Source organism: Peromyscus californicus, unplaced genomic scaffold (assembly GCF_007827085.1).
Source record: "Peromyscus californicus insignis strain IS unplaced genomic scaffold, ASM782708v3 Scaffold_6__1_contigs__length_162567912, whole genome shotgun sequence".
NCBI classification, from domain to species: domain Eukaryota; kingdom Metazoa; phylum Chordata; class Mammalia; order Rodentia; family Cricetidae; genus Peromyscus; species Peromyscus californicus.
In genome coordinates, this window is record NW_026294584.1 from 134825680 (window position 1) to 134842085 (window position 16406).

Below are 16406 nucleotides of genomic sequence, written 5' to 3' on the forward strand. Positions count from 1 at the left end.
GTGTTATGTGTGGGGAGGGGCCAGAGGACAGTGCAGAAGTCTGTTCTCACTCTACCATGGGTTCTGGGGATTGAACTCAGGCCGTCAGACTTGGCCGCAACCCTTCCTGCTGAGCCATCTTGCTGACCCATACCTTATCATTCTTTCCCTGTTCATGCTCCTTCCTTGCTTTCCTAGTTGACTTTCTCGTTGCCCTCTGGGCTGTTGTGGTAGAGACTGTAACTGACCTGTGTTGTTTGTTCCCTGTTAAAAAGGGCCTTCTGGGGCATAAGTGTGATTTTAATCTTTCTTGCCTTAAAATTCCCCATTGCTCTCTTGTGGCTGATGGAATGGTCTCAAGCTCTTCAGGGACTTTATAAAATGCTCTGTTCTCTTTGAAAAGGGAACAGTTGCAGAGGGAGAAGTGTCCATTTCCTCAGGTGGGGATGTCTCATTTCTCCACAGATTACTAGAAATGCTTTAGTTAATGGGGAAATGGAAAAGGATAAAAATGTTTTGTTTGCTTTGTCCCCACCTACATCCCACCTGCACCCCACCTGCACCCCTCCTGTACCCCACCTTACCCCCAGTACTGAGAATTGAATGCATCTCTGCTCATGCTACCTAAACAATGCCTCTTTATTTACCTTGTGTTTGTTTGAGACAGGGTTTCCTGTAGCTCAGGCTAGCTTCATGTAGCTAGCTTCATGTAACTCACCATGTAGCTGAGGCTATCATTGTACTCCTGATCCTTCTGCCTTCACCTCCTAAGTGCTGCACCGTTGTGCCCGATGTCTGTGGTGCTGGGGATCAAACCCTGCTTTGTGACGGTAGGCACCCTACAGCCTGAACCCTGTTTACCTTCGTCCATCATCCTGTTCTTGCTCACAGCTAGAAAGTACTCTGCTCTGGACTCTTACTGTTCATGGAATTCAATATGCTGTGTGGTTCTAGGCCTTCACTGCCTGTGAGGAGACAGCTGTATATCTTGGGAACAGGGATAGTTAAGCACCACCTCCTGACAGCCGGTGTTGAGGCTGCTCGCTGTGGCCAGAGTTTGGCACTCACTCTGGCTTGCCATGCAAGATAGGTACTAATCCAAAAAAGCTCTCGCATAGAGAGGTGCAGATGTTGTTGGAGTCTGGAAAGGAGTTCAGCGTGTGCACCACTGTGGTAAGAGCTGAGGGAACAGCAGGCAGGCAGAAAGAGCATGAGTAGGGTATGTTGTTCTATCCTGAACCTAGAGCTTGAGATCCAAGGTGCTCTCAGACCTTCAGGAAGTGGAATTCGGGAAGCAGGAGTTTGGGAAAACGGAGGGGAGAGAGATGAAGTCACTTCAGAGGTGCTGTTCTTGCTTGCCCACCTTTAGAACTCTGGCTGATGGTGTGACCTCCGGCAAGTGTTTCCCGGGAGGATGTATAATAGGATTGTGTGATAGGCTAGTCCATCCGGGGAAGGAGGAACAGCAATTTACTCCTTCCCATCTCCAGCTTCTGTTTCATTGGAGAAAGGTGTGCCCTGTGGTATATTAACTCCTTAACTTTCCAGGTTGTGCATGGCATGGCTTCAGGTGTGCTCTTGTAGCTCAAAGGCAAGAGAGTAAGTAGTCAAGGGTAGAGAGTGGAGGCATGCAGTGTGAGTTAGAACTTGCGGGGCTGCAGACTGCCCATGCACTGTGGTAAGACCCTGTGTATTTGGTTAGCCACTGATGCTGGCATGAAGAAAAGGGAATGGCCAGGAGTATCTGAGGTGCTGCCTGGTGTGTATACTTTCCACCTTTAACAAATGTACACACAGACGCACACTCACATGCTTGCGCATAGAAAAAAAAGGATGCTGCTGTTTCTTGGTGGTGAGATCCATTCAGTTTTTACTTTATTTGTAGTCACCCTTAAAAACAGATTTAAGGCCTGAGTTCAATTCCCAGCAGCCGCGTGGTGGCTCACAATCATCTGTAACTGTAGTCCCATGAGATCCAATGCCCTCTTCTGGTGTGCAGATGTACATGCAGGCAAAACACCCATACACATAAATAAAATAAGGTCTTTTGGAAGAGTGGCCAGTGCTCTTAACCACAAATCTATTTTCCAGCCTCTTTTATTTATTTATTGGTTTATTTTTTATTCTCATATATTACATCCCGGCCACGATTTCCCTTCCCTCCTTACTTCTCAGTTCCCCACTTCCATCCACGCCTGCTCCTTCTCTTCAGAAAAGGGCGGGCCTCCCAGCGATGTCAACCAAACATGGCATATCAATAAGACTAGGCACCTCCCTTCATACTTAGTCTGGATGAGGCAATCTTGTAGGAGAAAAATAGACTCAAAAGCAGGCAACAGAGTCATAGACAGCCCCTGTTCCCACCATTAGAAGTCCCACAGGAACACCAAGGTACACAGCCGTAACATTTATGCAGAGTGCCTACATCAGTCCCATGCAGGCTCCCTGGATGTCGGTTCAGTCTCTGCGAGCCTCTGTGAGCCCAGGTTAGTTGATTCTGTGGGTTTTCTTGTGGTGTTCTTGACTCCTCTGGCTTCTACAATCCGTCCTCCCCCTCTTCTACAGGATTCGCCAAGGAGGTCCACCTAATGTTTGACTGTGGGTCTCTGCATCCCTCGTTTTATTTTATTAATTTTTTAGGCCAGTGTCTAGTTTTATTTCTGTTACTATGACCAAATACCCTGACCAAAAAACAAATAAACAGCAACAACAAAACCAAACAGCAGAGGGGAGAACTTGTTTCTTTTAGTTCCTGTTCCGGGTTCCAGTCCGTGATTGCCAGGAAGTCAGGGGGCAGGCACTTGAAGCAGCAGTTACGTCACATCCACAGTCAAGGTCGGAGAGAGATGAATGACACATGCCTAAGGCAGTGAACCTTGTCCAATCTGACAATCCAGGCTCAGACTAAGGAGTGTTGCAGTCTATGTTCAGGCTGGGTTTTTCTCACATCGACTAAGGAGTGTTGCAGTCTATGTTCAGGCTGGGTTTTTCTCACATCGTTATATTATCAAGACAGTCTCCCAGATATGACCACAGACCAATCTAATCTAGTCAGGCCTTTCTTAAGACACCAGGTGATTCTAGATTCTATCAAGTTTACAAACTAACCATTATAGCAAGCAGTCACCCGGCTCACTAGCTGACCTGGTGAAGTCACCCAGCTCACTAGCTGACCTGGTGAAGCTGGGCTTCTCGAGTTTAGAACGTGAGTTATAGCAGGGGTGGGCACAGTGTGGCCTGTGGGCAAATCTGTTACTATAACTGTGTATACAGAGTTCAATTGAGATGCCCACTTCTGAATTGTCTGTGGCTGCTCTTACACTAACATTCCAGAGTTGAGTGGTTGTGACAGAGACTGTATTGCTCCAAAACAGAATATTTAATGCCTTGCCTCTGCTCACTCCACTGAATTGTTTTATTTCTATTTTGTTAAAAATATGCATATTTGAAAACTGAAACAGTTCTAGAAATTTATTTTATTGATTTGTTTTTTTGGGCATGGGTGGGGATTTGAGATAGGGTCTTATCTATTCCAGGCTAGTCTCCAAACTCAGTCTGTCAACAAGGCTGGCCTCCAAACCCCAAGGTTCCTCCCTGCACCCCGAGTGCTGGACTCATGGGTGTACCACCACACTCAGCTCCAGAACGTGGACTCTGAGGCCTGTGCTGGAGTGCTGTGTGACGGTCATTGAGTTGTGGTTTTACCAGCAGTACTCTGAGGATGCAGAGCAGTGGAGTCAGCTTCTCACGAGACAGGTTGGCAGTTTGACTGTTCTGGGGTGGTCTGGAGTGGTTCTGGTCTCTAATGACTGCTGCTGCTGGTGGTCCAGAGTCAGCCTGGCTGAATGCTGCTTGTCTTCCAGAGCCCAGATTTTACATTGCCCACCCTGGCTCTCTGGTTTCCTGTCCTCTTGTCTCCCTCCCTTTTTCTCTGATGAGGGTTTGATGTGCTGCCCGGGCTCTGAGCTGGTCCTCCAGTGTGCACCTCCACACCTGGCTTGTTTCCTTTCTGCTAGTCTCCCTCTAACTAGCATGCGTCTTGGAAAATGGTTCAGTTATTGTGGTTATGTTTCCTTTTCAACCCCATAGAGACCAGTTACATTGTCCATATGCTAGATAGTTGTGATTTAGTTTTTAACATTAAAACATAGCCTCTTAAGCTGGGTTTGGTGGGAGCTGGGTTTGGTGGAAGCTGGGTTTGGTGGGAGCTGGGTTTGGTGGAAGCTGGGTTTGGTATCACATGCCTTTAATCCCAGTGTAATGATACTAGAGGCCTCGGCAGGTTGGGCCAAGGTGCCTCGGTAGGTGAGGGAGACAGGCCATGCAGCTGGGGTGACAGGTGGTGTGGCAAAAGTCACTCATACCATGCAGACACAGCATCCACGTGGAGAGTTTATTATAATAGAGAGGTACAGAGAAAGAGAGGGAAAGAGAGAAAGCAGAGGTGTGCACACCTCGTGGCCAGAAAAGGAGGAAGGGGGAGAAGAAGAAGGGAGATGTTTTCTTTAAAGGAGGCTTTATGTCAGGACGCAGGGCAGGTCCCCAAGGGGCAGGCCAGAATGCCAACACCCAGCACTTGGGAGGCAGAAGCAGGCGGATCTGTGAGTTCCAGACCAGCCACAGCTATACCCTAAATTTTGCCTCCACGGCAAAAATTTTGTAATAGTGGTAATATTGTAAAACTGATATAACACAGTATGTTCTCAGTGTAAACGTTCACCTTTTCTAGCCCCAGTAATAAATGTGTTAACTGAAGAACAGCTAGGTTTGTCTGTTTTGGCAAACCATACCTGACCCGAGAGATGTTGTCCCCTAAGTGAGTGCTTTATCTGACTGGGATAGAGGCTCTTGCTTTTCCTCTGTCCTTCTTTGAGCCTTGTTTTGTTTGTTTGTTTGTTTTTTCCAGACAGGGTTTCTCTGTGTAGTTTTGGTGCCTGTCCTGGAACTCACTTGGTAGCCCAGGCTGGCCTCGAACTCACAGAGATCCGCCTGGCTCTGCCTCCCGAGTGCTGGGATTAAAGGCGTGCGCCACCACTGCCCGTCTTATTTATTTGTCTTTTAAGTAAAGAACTACAGATGTTTTTATTTGCAGATGACAATAACCTGCATGTAAAAGACCACAAAGACTACACCAGAATACTCTTGAAGATGTGATTTCAGAAAGCCACAGAATATATAATCAGCATACAGAAATCAACATCTGTTTTATAGTGCCGGCTAAGAAAAAACAATAACATTCACAACATGTACATTAAAATAAAATAAACACAAAACTAGCCAGCCAAAAAACCAAATGTGTAACAGAACATGGTAACCTCTTGTCGTGCTTTTCCTCTGGGTCTCCCCTAATCCTCTTCCCGTTATTATCTTATTTAAACAGAGTCAACATGGCCGGAGCCGAGGAAGCGGTCGACGGCGGTGGTGACAAGCGTCCTCCCTTTGCTGGTGGGAAGTCTGTGCTGTGCTTCGGGCAGGTGACTAGTTGCTTCATCCGTCTCGAAGGAGATTAAATGAGGAAAGCTGGGATGAAATGATACTGTCGTCCCGGGTGGGGTGCTCATTGTGTGCCTTTCTCCCTTCCAGTCAGTAGCCCACCATCTTTTTGTGGTTTCGAGACAGGGTTTCTCTGTGTAGTTTTGGTGCCTGTCCTGGAACTCACTCTGTAGTCCAGGCTGGCCTCGAACTCACTCTGCCTCCCGAGTGCTGGGATTAAAGGCGTGGGCCGCTGCCGCCGCCACCATCCGGCGGTATTTCACCATCTTTGCTGTTTTGTGTTGTAGCACTGAGGATTGAACTTGGAGCTCTACCACTGAGCTGTCCTATCCCCAGTGTGGTGTAGTACTTTATCATTTTGTTCCAAGGTCTTTAGTAACTAAGTCATTTGTGAACTTGGCAGGAAAGACTAATAGTAGGCCAGAGAGGTGGCGGCAGGGCACCTGTCGCCGAGCCTGGCGAGTGAGATCGATCCCTGGGATCCACACGGAGGACGGAGAACTGACTCCTGCAGCTGTCCTCAGAGCCCACGGGCACACTGTGCTACTGTGTACTTACGTGTACAATTTTAGAAATGGAATACAAATGTAAAAAGTCAGTACAAGGGATTCATATGCTATAAAATGTTACCCCACTTGGCTATACCGTGTAGAGTGTAGTACATGCCCGTGAAGCCTCTCTCTGTGTAGACACTGCATGCAAGAATCTGGCTTTGTCTTCCCAAAGGAAACAGTACAAGGGAACAAACCCCAAAGAGCAACCATCATGTATTTGTCTACTGTGGGATGCTCATTGTAAGAGCTCTGTGTTCCTTCTGCTAGCTTCTGGAGTGTGAATTTCAGGCTCTGAAGGGGGAAGTTGGGTTTCTTGTCTCCACTTCAGAGGGCTGGAGCTCCCTCAGTGGGAGAGGTTGCTTATTAGCTGGGTGAGGCCTTGGGTTCTGTCCCTAGCTCCACAAAGCAAAAACAAAACCCAATTTTGCTTGAAAAGTTTAAGAAGGATAGCAGCAATACTTTAAAGCAATATTTTTATATTAATTTTTTGTTTTTGGCTTTTGAGACAGGGTCTCTCTACACAGCCCTGTCTTAGAACTCACTGTGTAGACCTGGCTGGTCTCAAACTCACAGAGATCCACCTGCCTCTGCCTCCCAAGTACTAAGATTAAAAGGGTGTGCCACCACCACCAGCTTAATTTTTTTTAATTCTTACAATGTATTTTGATCATGTATTCTTCCAACTCCTCCCTACCCACCCAACTTCATGCTTTTTCTCTCTGTCTCAAAACAAAACAAAACAAAACAAATCCCTCCAAACAGGAAAAAACAAAACAACCCCAAAATTAAAACAAACAAACAAAACCCCAGTAAGACAAAAAAAAAAAATGCCAAAAAAAAAAAAAAAAACAACTCAAAAAACCAAACAACAAACCAACTCAAGAGGCCACAAATAACCCCGCGGAGCTCCTTTTCTCTTGGTCAACTGCTCCTGAGCGTGGGGCCTGCCCCAGTGTCTGGTTGGAGAAAGCTGGTCCTCCCCACCCCGCAGCTATCAGCTGCAAATAGCACTTGGCTAGGGGTAGGAGTTGTACCCACGTCCCATCTCATGCTGGGGTTTGTGTGGCCTGAGCCTGTGCAGGTCTGGTGTGTGTGCTACAGTCTCTGTGGGTTTATGTCTGCATCAGTCACGTGTCTTGGAGTCACCTCCAGTCCTTACATTCTTTCTGCCTCTACTGCATAATCCCTGAGCCTTGGGGTGTGGGGGGTGGGGTGGGGGTTAATGGAGACATCCCATCTAGGGCTGAGGACGCCAGAGTACTCTTCTTTCTGCACACTGTCTAGTTGTGTGTCTCTGGTGAGGGTTGAGTGAGGCACGGATTTAGGGTACAGCAGCATGTCATTAGGAGTCATCTGACTGCTATGTTCCTTTGCAGAGTAATAGTAGTAGGTTTTCTCCTAGGCCCATGACCTATCCAGTCTCAGGTTCATGGCCATTTAAAAGCATCCCTCCCACCCCCACCCCCAGACAGGGTTTCTTTGTGTAGCTCTGGCTGTCCTGGAACTTGCTCTGTAGACCAGGCTGGCCTCGAACTCACAGAGTTCCATCTGCCTTTTCCTCTTGAGTGCTGGGATTAAAGGTGTGCGCCATCACCACCCAGCTTAAAGCAATTTTTAATGAGTGCATAAAGTTATGCTTTTTTATAGGCTACCATGCAATGCTTTGATACATGTATGCATGATATGTGTAAAACTTTCCCCTGGGCTGAGATGGAACCTAGAGCCTCAGGCCTGCTGGGCAGGTGCTCTCATCTACAGTTGGCTCTACTCAGTATTCAAGAGTGTGGAGAGGTGCTGCGTCTGAAAATTGAAGGAGGGATTGACTGTGGGAGGAACGGCGCAGATATTGACTAGATTTCCCTTATGGATTGTAGAACCAGTACACAGCAGAAGAGTACCAGGCTATCCAGAGGGCTCTGAGGCAGAGGCTGGGCCCAGAGTACATCAGCAGCCGCATGGCTGGAGGAGGCCAGAAGGTAAGCTGAGTCTTGGGCACGTATCTAGCAGTCAGCATAGAAATCCTGCCTTTTGGTTTTACTAGAGTCCATGGATTCAGAGGTCCTTTTTCCCTGATACTAGATACTTCCCAGTGCCTCTGGAAGGAGTGGGTCCAAGACTTCTCTGTCATCTGCATTGTTTTGAGATGGCTGTAAATTCCATGTTGAGATATTTACGTCATCTTTAAAAATGTGCCCTTTACCACTTGCTTCTAATTTCACTTCATTCACTCATTAACTCATTCATTTATTTGTTTATTTAGGTTTTTCAAGACAGGGTTTCTCTGTGTAGCTTTGCGCCTTTCCTGGAACTCGCTCTGTAGACCAGGCTGGCCTCGAATTCACAGAGATCCGCCTGCCTCTGCCTCCCGAGTGCTAGGATTAAAGGCGTGTGCCACCACTGCCTGGCCTTAATAGCTTTTTCTTGAAAATTTATTTTCTAGGTGTGTTATATTGAAGGTCACCGGGTAATTAACCTGGCCAATGAGATGTTTGGTTACAATGGCTGGGCGCACTCCATCACCCAGCAGAATGTGGGTATGTTCTCTGTGTGTGCTGACCGCTCTATGTTCCTTATTTCATAACTGTTTTATTCCTGCTTCAGGAGTTTAGTGAGTCAGGATATGGGTAGGTGGGTTGGATTGCCAGCCAAAAAAAGTGGGTAAGGTGCAGGATCAGTATCTTTCCAACTGGTTCTCTTTCCCATTCCTAGATTTTGTTGATCTCAACAATGGCAAATTCTACGTGGGAGTCTGTGCATTTGTAAGGGTGCAGTTAAAGGTGAGGGGTGAGGTGCCACTGCTGCCTGGGAGGACCGAGGAGACAGTGTGAGCAGGGAGGGAGTCTTGAGTGTAGACTTGGACTGTGCCCCCGCTAGGGTGCCTAGGATGGCAGTATTCAAATATCCTTCTCTCCTGCCCCTCAAAAGCATGTTGAAAGGATGTGTCTTCCTCATTTTAAGCTGATACACAGAAGTTTGACCACATAAATACAAAAGGAGTGTGTGTGTGTTTATGTGTGTGTGTGTGTGTGTAAGTGTGTAACTTGACAGTCAAAAATCTTTTTATAATGTAACAAAAACGTAAGTGCCATAGGGGATTAAATGCCATCATTTATTTGAACCAGTGCTGTGTCCAATACCCTTTACCTCAGTTTAGATCAGTGGTTCTTACTCTGTGGGTATTATTGCCCCCTTTTACAGGGGGCACCTAAGACAAGCTGCATACCAGATTAATTCACAACAGTAGCAAAATCACAATTATGAGGTAGCAACGAAATAATGTTATGGTTGGGGGTCACCACAATGTGAGGACCTGTATTAAAGGGCCGCAGCATTAGGAAGGTTGAGAACCACTGCTCTAGACATCTCATCATGTAGGCCCCTGGGTGCCTGAGGCTGTCTTCCTTCCTCTGCCTCTGCATGCTGAGGTGACAGGCATGTGCTCCCACTAGCTTTAGAAAAATCTCAGTATGTAGCCTAGGTTATGCTTACACTGACTGGCCTCTTGCTATCTGGGTCCTGGGATTACAGGACTGTGCTACCATGTCCTGCTAAGCTGCACTTTTCTCAGAAATTTCATTGTCCTTTTTTGTCTGAACTCACATCTCCTGCTGCTTTTGTCCTAATATATTTATGACTGAAGTTTCATTTATAACTCCATTGTACTTATACACCTGTATGTTTGTGTGTGTGTGTGTGTGTTGTTTTTTGTCAATTTCTATTGACCCTACAGCTTTAAATATTAAAGATTCAGCACTGACCACAGGCATGTTTCCAGGCAGATCTGCTCCAGACAGCACTTCTAGAAACTGCTGTCTTAAGTTCTGTGCTGTGTCCTCTTCAGCAGGGTCCTGGCTCCACAGCCTGAGGGTGGGCTGGGGGGTGGTGGTGGTTTTTCTTTTTTTTAAGTGCTGTTGCTCAGGGAAGAGGACTACAGCTTCCATGTTAGAGCTCCAACAACATCCCTTTCTACCTCAGGATGGTTCCTATCATGAGGACGTGGGTTATGGAGTTAGTGAGGGCCTCAGGTCAAAGGCCTTGTCCCTGGAGAAGGCCCGGAAGGAGGCTGTGACTGATGGGCTGAAACGGGCACTCAGGTACGAAAGGAGCTGGGGTCCAGCCAACTGGTTTCAGTTCAGATTTCAGAGGAAGTGGCCCATTCCCTTGGGTCAGAAATCTAAATAACATGAAAAGATAAGTCTCATTTTACCCTGGTCCCACAATTCCACGCTGCATTTGTACTTTCCAGTGAACACATGGCTGAATGCAGACTACACTGTTCTCAGTGTCTCCCTCCCTCCCTGGAAGGGCCCAGAGGTGCTGACAGCCTTTCAGTTCTCACAGCAAATGTCCAAATATACCAACTCAGAGAGCTTTAGGTTGCCTGAGCTCAGAGGGTGCAGTCAGGATTGACTGCCCTTATTGCCGTGGGTCTGGGGCAAGGGCGTGCATCATGGCGGAGAAGTTAAACAAACAAACAAACAGAAAACGAACCCAGTGATCTGTAGTCTTAGAGGGCAAGTCCCAGTGACCTATAACCTCCCACTGGCCGCCAGCTCCTATCCTGTCAGTTCTGTCCCATTCTCCAGAGGGCTGGCTTGTAGCAGGTGAGTTTTCGGGGGAGGGCTTCGTAGCACTCGAGCTCCCCTTAGAGATTTGGGTCAGGTCACTCCTGTGCTCTCAGAAGCTAGTAGGATGCAGGAATGGGACATGTGCCATTGCCACTCACTGAAGGAAGACTGGGGTCCATGTCCTCCTGTAGCTGCGGCTTTGGATGCTGTGGCTGTGAACTCTTCGGCTTTTTTGTCACTGTAGGAGTTTTGGGAACGCACTTGGAAACTGCATTCTGGACAAAGACTACCTGAGGTCACTAAATAAGCTTCCACGACAGGTATGTTAATAGTTGGAGTGGGGTACCACAGCCTGCAGCTTCTCAGGTATGTCCTTGAGTGTAGCAGCAGGAGAAGTGAGGGCTTGGCGTTTGGCAGCGTCTAGAATGGTTATCTCAGATCTGGAAGGTTAATGCTATGCTAGCAGATGTGACCTGGCCAGGTTTACAGTTCCCCTCATGTGCCAGAGAGCCATGCTGGGAGTGGTCCCCTCAGAACCAGTGCAGAGCTTTCTCACATTGTCGCTAGTCCCTATACATGTTCAGACTAGCTGTCTTTCTGCCCTTAGCTCTGGTGGCTGTGTGGTGCGCACCTCTACTCTGTCCCTGTCACTACCATCTATGGGATCTTAGCACCAGCCTCAGGAGTGTGCTGTGCAGGAGACGTGACTAGAGTCGCGTCAGCTGGGGTTGAGTTGGTGTCTCCCTGGTAGACTCGTTGCATTCTGTCTCCTTGAGAGCCTTGTCAGGTGCTGTCCTGTTCTCTCAGCACAGACCCCAGTGCAATGTCAGTTGGCTTCTGACAAGACTCCATACCTGCTCTGTGTGTGTGTGTGTGTGTGTGTGTGTGTGTGTGTGTGTGTGTGTAGTCTCCTGGAAGCATACACTGTGCTTACCTGTCCACCTCTTGGCTGTGGATTGCTGCTGTGGACATGGATGTGTACATTTTTCGAAGAAGCAGCGTCTCCATTTTTGTGGTAGGTGGAGACCTACAAGTATGAGTGCTGGCTAGTGTGTCTCCCATTTTGTTTCCTTGGAGAACTCTCCAGACTGATGCTCAGGGCAGTTCCCACTGTTCAGCCCTGCTCTTCTGCCATTCTTGTAGAGTCCATGTGCCCCTGACATCAACCTTGGCTTTCAAAAGCTCCTTAGCCATTTGGGAGTCATTTTTGGAGCGGGTGAAGTCCATTGCCATTTTTAATGGGTTATTTGGTATTTTTGCTGTTGAGTTATAGTAGTTCTTAAAATATTCTATTTTTTGGTTTTTTGAGATGATGTTTCTCTGTATATCCCTGGCTGTCCTGGAACTTGCTCTCTAGACCAGGTTGGCCTCAAACTCAGCTCTGCCTGCCTCTGCCTCCCAAGTGCTGGGCTTATGCTACCACTGCCTAGTGCTTTTGATGTCTTTTTTTTTTTCTTTCTTTCTTTCTTTTTTTTTTTTAATGATTTTTTATTTCATGTACATTGGAATTTTGTCTATATGAGGCTGTTGCATCTGTTGGAACTAGAGTTACAGACAGTTGTGAGCTACCATGTAGTTGCTGGGAATTGAACCCAGGACCTCAGGAAGAGCAGCCAGTGCTCCTAACCCCTGAGCCATCTCTCCAGCCCCACTTTTGGTGTCTTATCAAGAAATCATCACCATATCCAGCACTGTGAATCATTTTCTCTGGGTTTGGAGTCCTACACTTGGGACTTTAGTTCATGTTGAGCTGGTTCTTATGAAAAGTGTAGGATGTTTATCAACTCTCCTCCCTTGGCCTGGGGAGCTCAGCTTTCTCAGCAGTGTTAACTGCCCTTTCCCCAGGTGAGTGTACATGTTCATGTGTCTGTATGCATGTGCTTATGGAGGCCAGAGGTGGATGCTGGCTGTCTTTCTCAGTTGCTCCACCTTCTGTTTTGAGACAGGGTCTCTCACTTGAGCCTGAAGCTCATTAGTTAGGCTACACTGGTTGGCCACTGAGCCCCAGGCATCCTTCAGGATTGGGATTACAGGCATTTGTTGCCCTCCCAGCTTTTATATGGGTGCTGAGGATCAAACTCAGGTCCTTGTAGGTGTCATATAGTGGGATATGGTTTTTGTAATCCATCTGTTGAATCTTTTGTCTTCTTAAAATTTTTATTATTTTTAGTTGTGTGTGTGCATGTGTGTGCGTGCGCGCGCACACACACACATGCACACGCACACACACATATAAATGCAGGTGCCCATGGCGAACAAAGGAACTGGATTTCCCTTGAGCTGGAGTTACAGGCCTCTGAAAGAGCAGCATGTGCTTAGCCATCTCATTAACTCCCAATCTGTGGGTTTGTTTTTTTTTTTCAAAATAAGATTTAATCCATTTACATTTAAAATAATTACTGATAGGATGGTTACTACTTGCATTTTGCAGATTTTCTGCATATTTTTGTTCTTGGTAGTTTCCATTGCAGTTGCATAAACCATCTTTTTTTTTTTCCCCCGGAGACAGGATTTCTCTGTGATACAGTTCTGGCTGTCTTGGATCTCACTCTGTAGACCAGGTTGGCCTCGAACTCAGAGATCTGCCTGTCTCTGCCTCCTGAGTGCTGGGATTAAAGGCGTGGGACACCATCTCCTGGCACATTCAAATTTTCTACCTCTTCATTCTCTTACCAGCTCCCTCTTGAAGTGGATTTAACTAAAGCAAAGAGAGAAGATTTTGAACCATCTGTGGAACAGGCAAGATACAACAGCTGCCGACAGAAGGAAGCACCGGGACCCCCAAAAGCACAAGAAGCAACTTCCCCTTGCAGACCAAGCCACCCACGCGATTCAGACATTAGGCTGCAGGGGGCTAAGGACTGCAGCAGCAGCTCCTGGTACTGGACTCAGGTTCCCTCCCTTTCCTCTTCTGCTCCTTCTAGTGTGGCCTTGGTCGCTTCCACTCCTGCCTCTAAGACCAGCAGTGGTTGGTTGTGTGCTTCCTCAAGCCAGGTCCATTGTGGTTACCTTGGTTTGCAGCAGCAGTCTGGCCGCCACCGTGGAGAGTGATGCTGTTCACCAGCGGAAGCTCCGGAAGCTCCGGCAGAAGCAGCTGCAGCAGCAGTTCCGGCAGCAGATGGGGGTGCCCCTGAAGGGCCACACACCTGCCGCAGAGGTGGAAGCTGAGTGTCAGGGTGTGTGAGGGGGAGACTGTGACTCTTTCCAGGCCGTGCCTCGCTAGGGCTTCTCTAAGTTCCATGTAGGACAGATGACCCCATGGAATCAGGATGGTAAAGTCTGCCCTGCCCCTTCCCAGTTCCAAAGATAAGGGCTGTTTAGGGAAGTCAGCGGGCCATGATCGACATGTTATGTCTGCAGCACCTGGGAGGCCGAGGCAGGCCTGGACTACATAGTGAGACCACCACCCTCCCCATCTTCTGGAATTTGAAATTTTGAGTAAAGAATCACTTTGTTTGTCTCTGCATTAAGAAACTTGACTCTTGGATAGCTTTTGATTCTAAGACAAAGCTGGGGGATAACTGGAGCTTTTGGCAGATTTTTTTACCCAGGAGTTTAAATTAACCGGAGTTTTGGTTTCACAGAATTAGATGTTTCTGATGTTGTGCAGACATTTGTTAAGGACTTTCCCGGTCCAGGGAGCATTTGCCCATTTTCTCTGTATAGTGAAGGTGCAGGAGACAGATTATATGCTGGGTTTATTTTCACCCCTCAGCACAATACCAACATTAATGTAGGAAAAAACAAACCAAAACATATTCACCATTCTGGGCACATCCTGAGTAATGAGTTGGCCTAAAAGTTTGGCTTCTGGCCATGCCAGGAGCTTGAAGGGCAAGGATGGAATCCAGGATGTACTGCCCTGTCCCAGAACCACTGGGCTGCAAGGCTCCTACCAACTCTAGGGGCCTTTGCTGTTGACGGGGAAATGGGTTAGGGCTGTTGCTCAGGCAGAGTGCTCGCCCAGTGTCTGAGTTCCATCCCCAGATCTGGTGTGGTGGTGGCACACTGCTGTTATCCCAGGAGGATCAGATACTCACGGTCGTCTTGGTTGTATAGGGAATTCAAGGCCTGCCTGGGCTACATGAGAGACCCTGTCTCCCACAGACTAAACAAAGAAAACACACGTGGTTCTCCCCCACTCTAGTGAGACATAGACGACATACAGAGTTAGAGGTAGGCCTGGGAGTCAGGGACCTGAACCCTAAAGGTGTGCTCTGGGCAAGAGAAGAATAGACTTAACCCCAGAATTGGCAAGTTACGTGACCTCTGGCTTGTCCTGTCTCCTGTGCAAACTAGCTGTGCTTCCAGCCCCTCCTCCGGAACACAGTACCCCCCAAACTGCTACCTCAGTACTCCTCAGGGAGAGAGCCGCCTGCCCAGGTAAGTGACGTGAGAATTAATCAGTAAATACTTAGGGGAGTATGTGTAATTTACTGTGCCGTGTACCTTTTGGCAAATACAGTTCATGTTCTCCTGGGAGGGTCGGGTGCAGTACTGGGATTGAACCTATGCCTCTGCAACCCTAGGAAGGTGCTCACCCTTGAGCTATATCCCCAGCTCATAGATTTCATCTTGTAATCAGTTCTCTCCTACCATGCGGGTCCTGGGTCTTGAACTCAGGTTGTTAGATTTGGTGGCAAGTGACTTTACCTGACTAGCCATCTTTCTGGCCCTCATCTGATTTTTAGTGATGTAGAGTTTTATAAAAATGGAAAGAGGTCCCCAAATTGACTAATGGGGGCTCTGATACATGTTCCTCTACTCTCCAACCAAAAGAAAAATTCAGGGTATTTGTTGGAATGAAGAACATTTGCAAATTTATCAGAAGGAACTCAAAAGCATGATTTTTTTTTCTTTTTCTTTTTTAACCCTGAGACAGGGTCTTACTGTCTGTTGTGGAACTGTCCATTTTCCCGCGCACTGCTGGCTGCCATGTGCACCATCACACCTGTCAAACCATGGAAGCTGTTGTAAACAATGCTGTGGTTCTCTTCTGTAGCTAACCCTGAAGACAACCTAGAAATGTGGGACCTGACTCCAGATTTAGAGGACATCATTAAGCCCTTGTCTAGACCAGAACCACCCCAAACCTCTGCCACCGGAACCCTCAACAACCAGGAGGTGATCCAGGATGGTGTCCTTTGCCACCAGATGCCACCAGAAAAACCTGAAGCCGGGCACCTGCAGACCTGCAGCACTCACCAGCATGTACTAGGTAGCAGAGATGTGTGAAGAACAAAAATTATGGGTTTGTTTAATTCTATAAAATTTGAAGCAAGGGTGCTAGTTCAGTTTAAGAAGTTAAATTAGGGGGACTGGAAAGATGGCTCAGCAGTTAGTTACCAGTGCATACTACGCTTGCAAAGGACCTGGATTTAGCTCCCAGCACACATGTATTGGCTCACAACGGTCTACAACTCCAGTTCCAAGGGGGATTGGATACCCCCTTTCTGGACTGTGGACATCAGACATGCAAGTGGTGCATACACATACATGCAGGCAATACACCCACCAAAAAAAAAAATTGTTGGGATAAATGGGACATGGTGGCAACATGCCTGTAGTCCCAGCATTCAGGAGGCTGAGGCAAGAGAATTTCTGTGAGGTATAGATGAATTCCATGGGCTAGATATTTAGCTCAATGGTAGAACCCTTGCCTAGTGTGTTGTAAGACCCTAGGTTCAGTCAGGCCAGTTAGGACTACATACTAAGATCCTGTATCAAGCTGGTTGGTGGCGGCGCACGCCTTTAGTCACCAGCAGTTGAGGGGCAGAGCCAGGAGGATCTCCATGAGTTGAAGGCTAGCCTG

The 16406-nt window shown here is 47.5% G+C and overlaps 1 protein-coding gene across 10 annotated transcripts in view; it reads left to right on the top strand.

The window, feature by feature from the left end:
- Rad52 (RAD52 homolog, DNA repair protein) overlaps positions 1 to 16406 on the top strand; it is a 65449-nt gene that overhangs the window by 47857 nt on the left and 1186 nt on the right. For 4 of the 10 annotated variants that reach the window (XM_052719213.1, XM_052719211.1, XM_052719210.1 and 1 more), the window contains exons 2-11: positions 5360 to 5453; positions 7901 to 8002; positions 8467 to 8560; positions 8736 to 8803; positions 10002 to 10120; positions 10839 to 10914; positions 13271 to 13473; positions 13616 to 13770; positions 14894 to 14977; positions 15597 to 15812. In XM_052719213.1, the coding sequence (XP_052575173.1) occupies positions 5367 to 5453; positions 7901 to 8002; positions 8467 to 8560; positions 8736 to 8803; positions 10002 to 10120; positions 10839 to 10914; positions 13271 to 13473; positions 13616 to 13770; positions 14894 to 14977; positions 15597 to 15812 (1204 nt within the window). In that variant the 5' untranslated portion in view covers positions 5360 to 5366. Of the gene's footprint in view, positions 1 to 5359; positions 5454 to 7900; positions 8003 to 8466; positions 8561 to 8735; positions 8804 to 10001; positions 10121 to 10838; positions 10915 to 13270; positions 13474 to 13615; positions 13771 to 14893; positions 14978 to 15476; positions 15846 to 16406 lie in introns of those variants that run through there. The other 6 variants (XM_052719217.1, XM_052719216.1, XM_052719215.1 and 3 more) reach the window with 6 other exon arrangements.